Source organism: Micromys minutus, assembly GCF_963924665.1.
Source record: "Micromys minutus genome assembly, chromosome: 5".
In the NCBI taxonomy this organism is placed as follows: Eukaryota; Metazoa; Chordata; class Mammalia; order Rodentia; family Muridae; genus Micromys; species Micromys minutus.
Window position 1 is genome coordinate 89,542,484 of NC_137974.1, and position 2,062 is coordinate 89,544,545.

The 2,062-nt window shown below is 38.6% G+C and overlaps 1 protein-coding gene across 2 annotated transcripts; it reads right to left on the reverse strand.

Moving 5' to 3' along the window:
* Positions 1 to 499: 499 nt before the first annotated feature.
* LOC308420961 (PEST proteolytic signal-containing nuclear protein-like) lies at positions 500 to 1,034 on the reverse strand (the record flags this gene model as incomplete). Of its 2 annotated transcripts, none has more annotated exons than XM_080917218.1 (2): positions 500 to 714; positions 812 to 1,034. In XM_080917218.1, 2 exons carry the CDS (start codon positions 1,032 to 1,034, stop codon positions 500 to 502), a joined length of 438 nt encoding a protein of 145 aa, XP_080773344.1. The 2 variants fall into 2 exon arrangements, with proteins under 2 accessions (XP_080773344.1, XP_080773343.1); XM_080917217.1 differs by having other exon boundaries at positions 500 to 687; positions 761 to 1,034.
* Between the last annotated feature and the right edge of the window lie 1,028 nt (positions 1,035 to 2,062).

The following is a 2,062-nucleotide window of genomic DNA, read 5'->3' on the forward strand; positions in this document are numbered from 1 at the left end:
CTTTAATTCTATCTAATTTACTTTCAGTCAATAGTCCAGTAACATTGTCTTCTCAGTCCAATACTCCCTCTCGGTAAGGCTGATCCAGGGAGCCAGTCAGGTGATGAGGGGAGAAGTCAGGAGAGGAACTGCTTTCAGTTTGAAGTAGGCAATAACTTTTGGCTTCCCTCTTAATGTGCTAATAGTTGTGTCTAAAAAAATATGCAATTCTTAGAAAGGTACCACTTCTGATTTCTTTATTATCTGTAACTCTTGGAACTAATCATGTGAAACTACAAAATTAGCAAATGTTTGAAATCTGTATATAAAACATAAATTACCTCTAATTGCAAACTCTCATTTATTAATGTACCACTCAATCTTTTAAAAAAAGAAAAAAGGAAAAGAAAAAAAGAGGAAAGAAAAACGGCTCCAAAGCTAGTCTTACACCATTCTTTACAGAAAGGAGACTGCTCCTTCTACCTGCACCCACCCACACCCCAATCTCAGAACGCTTCACTTAATTGTCTTGATTGTGGACGTTTCCAAGATGAGATTTTATATTTCGCTTCCACGGCTTATTATAGTTATTGGAAAAGCCATGCTTTTCTTTATTAAAGGAGTTTGGTCCGGCTGATGTTGGTGTGTCCCTTCCAATATTCTTCATCCTCATCTTTGCTTCTGGGGGCATTTCTTCTGGCTCACTATCTTCATCTTCGTTGAAAGCTGCTGCTACTGAAAGTTTTTGGAGCAAGAGTTGGAACTGTTTCCTTAGGCTTACGTGCTCCGAGTCTAATGGAGGTGGCGGATGCTTTCCTTGCCGTCTGACTACCTATGGCAAATCCAAACTTGGACATCTTTGTAGGCTTTGTTGGGAGGTCTGCAACTTCGTCTTCAGCTGATCGCTTTTCAGCTCTGCGACTGGAACTTTCCCCTCCATTACTGGAAGAAATAGTCTTAGTTTTTACAGGTTTTTCTGCTTCTTCAGGTCCTCCAGCGGCTGCGGCTCGCCGCGGCTTCTCAGGCTTCTCCTCTCCCGCCTTCCCGTCTGCCATTTTCCCGCTGCGGCCTCCCCCTTTGATTTAACTTTTTAAAAATTTGATATGTTTATTTTGAGGCATGGTCATCTTATGCAGCCTAGGCTAGTTTTAAGCCTGCAGTATCCTGAATCTGCCTCCTTAATGCTGCGAGATTATGGGGTGTGCTGCCAGGCCCAGTTTACTAGTTCTCCAGTGTTCCTAAAACACCTTTGCATGCTGAAAGTCATTACATATGTATATGGATTCCTTTCTTGATAGTATTCAAACATACAACCAATTATGATTCAATAGTGTGTTGTTTACTATTCACGGGTTTACATACTTTCTGTAGTTTTTCTTGTTGTTGATTACTAGCTTTGTCCCATTGTAGTCAGGTAGAATACAGGATGTTATCAAACTTTACCTGTTATAAATTTTGGCTTTCAGTACCCACATAGTAGTGGCTCCCAACTATCTATTCTCTTCTGACCTCCATAAGTAACAACCATACACATGATGCATATGCATGTATTGTTGACACTTGTTTTGTGTCCTATTATGTGATCAGTTTTAAAGAAAGTTTCATGGGCTTCTGAGAAGGAATGTAAATTCTTTAGAGTTTAGATGGAATCTTCTGAAGATATCTGTTGTGTCTATTTGACTTAAGAAATGGCTTAACTCCACTTTTTGTTTTTTGCTTAGTTTTTGTTATGATGACCTGCTACTTGTAAGAGTGAGGTATTGAAGTTACCTACTGTGTCATATCACGATAATGAAGTTAATCTGTAGTTTTAGATTTAGCAAAATTTCTTTTCTGAAATAGAGTGCATCTGTGTTTGGTATGCTTATGTTCAGTATTGGGGGTATTCTCTGGTGGATTGTTCTCAATGAATATGAAATAACCTTTTCCCTTCTGGCTAGCTTTAGTTCGAAGTTTCTTTAGTTAGACATTAAAATTGCTATACTTATTTATCTATTAGTTACATTTCCTTGGAATACATTTTTCATTCTTTTAAAGTGGTGTCTCTCATTGATAATGAGGAAGCAGTAAAAGGATGGGTCCT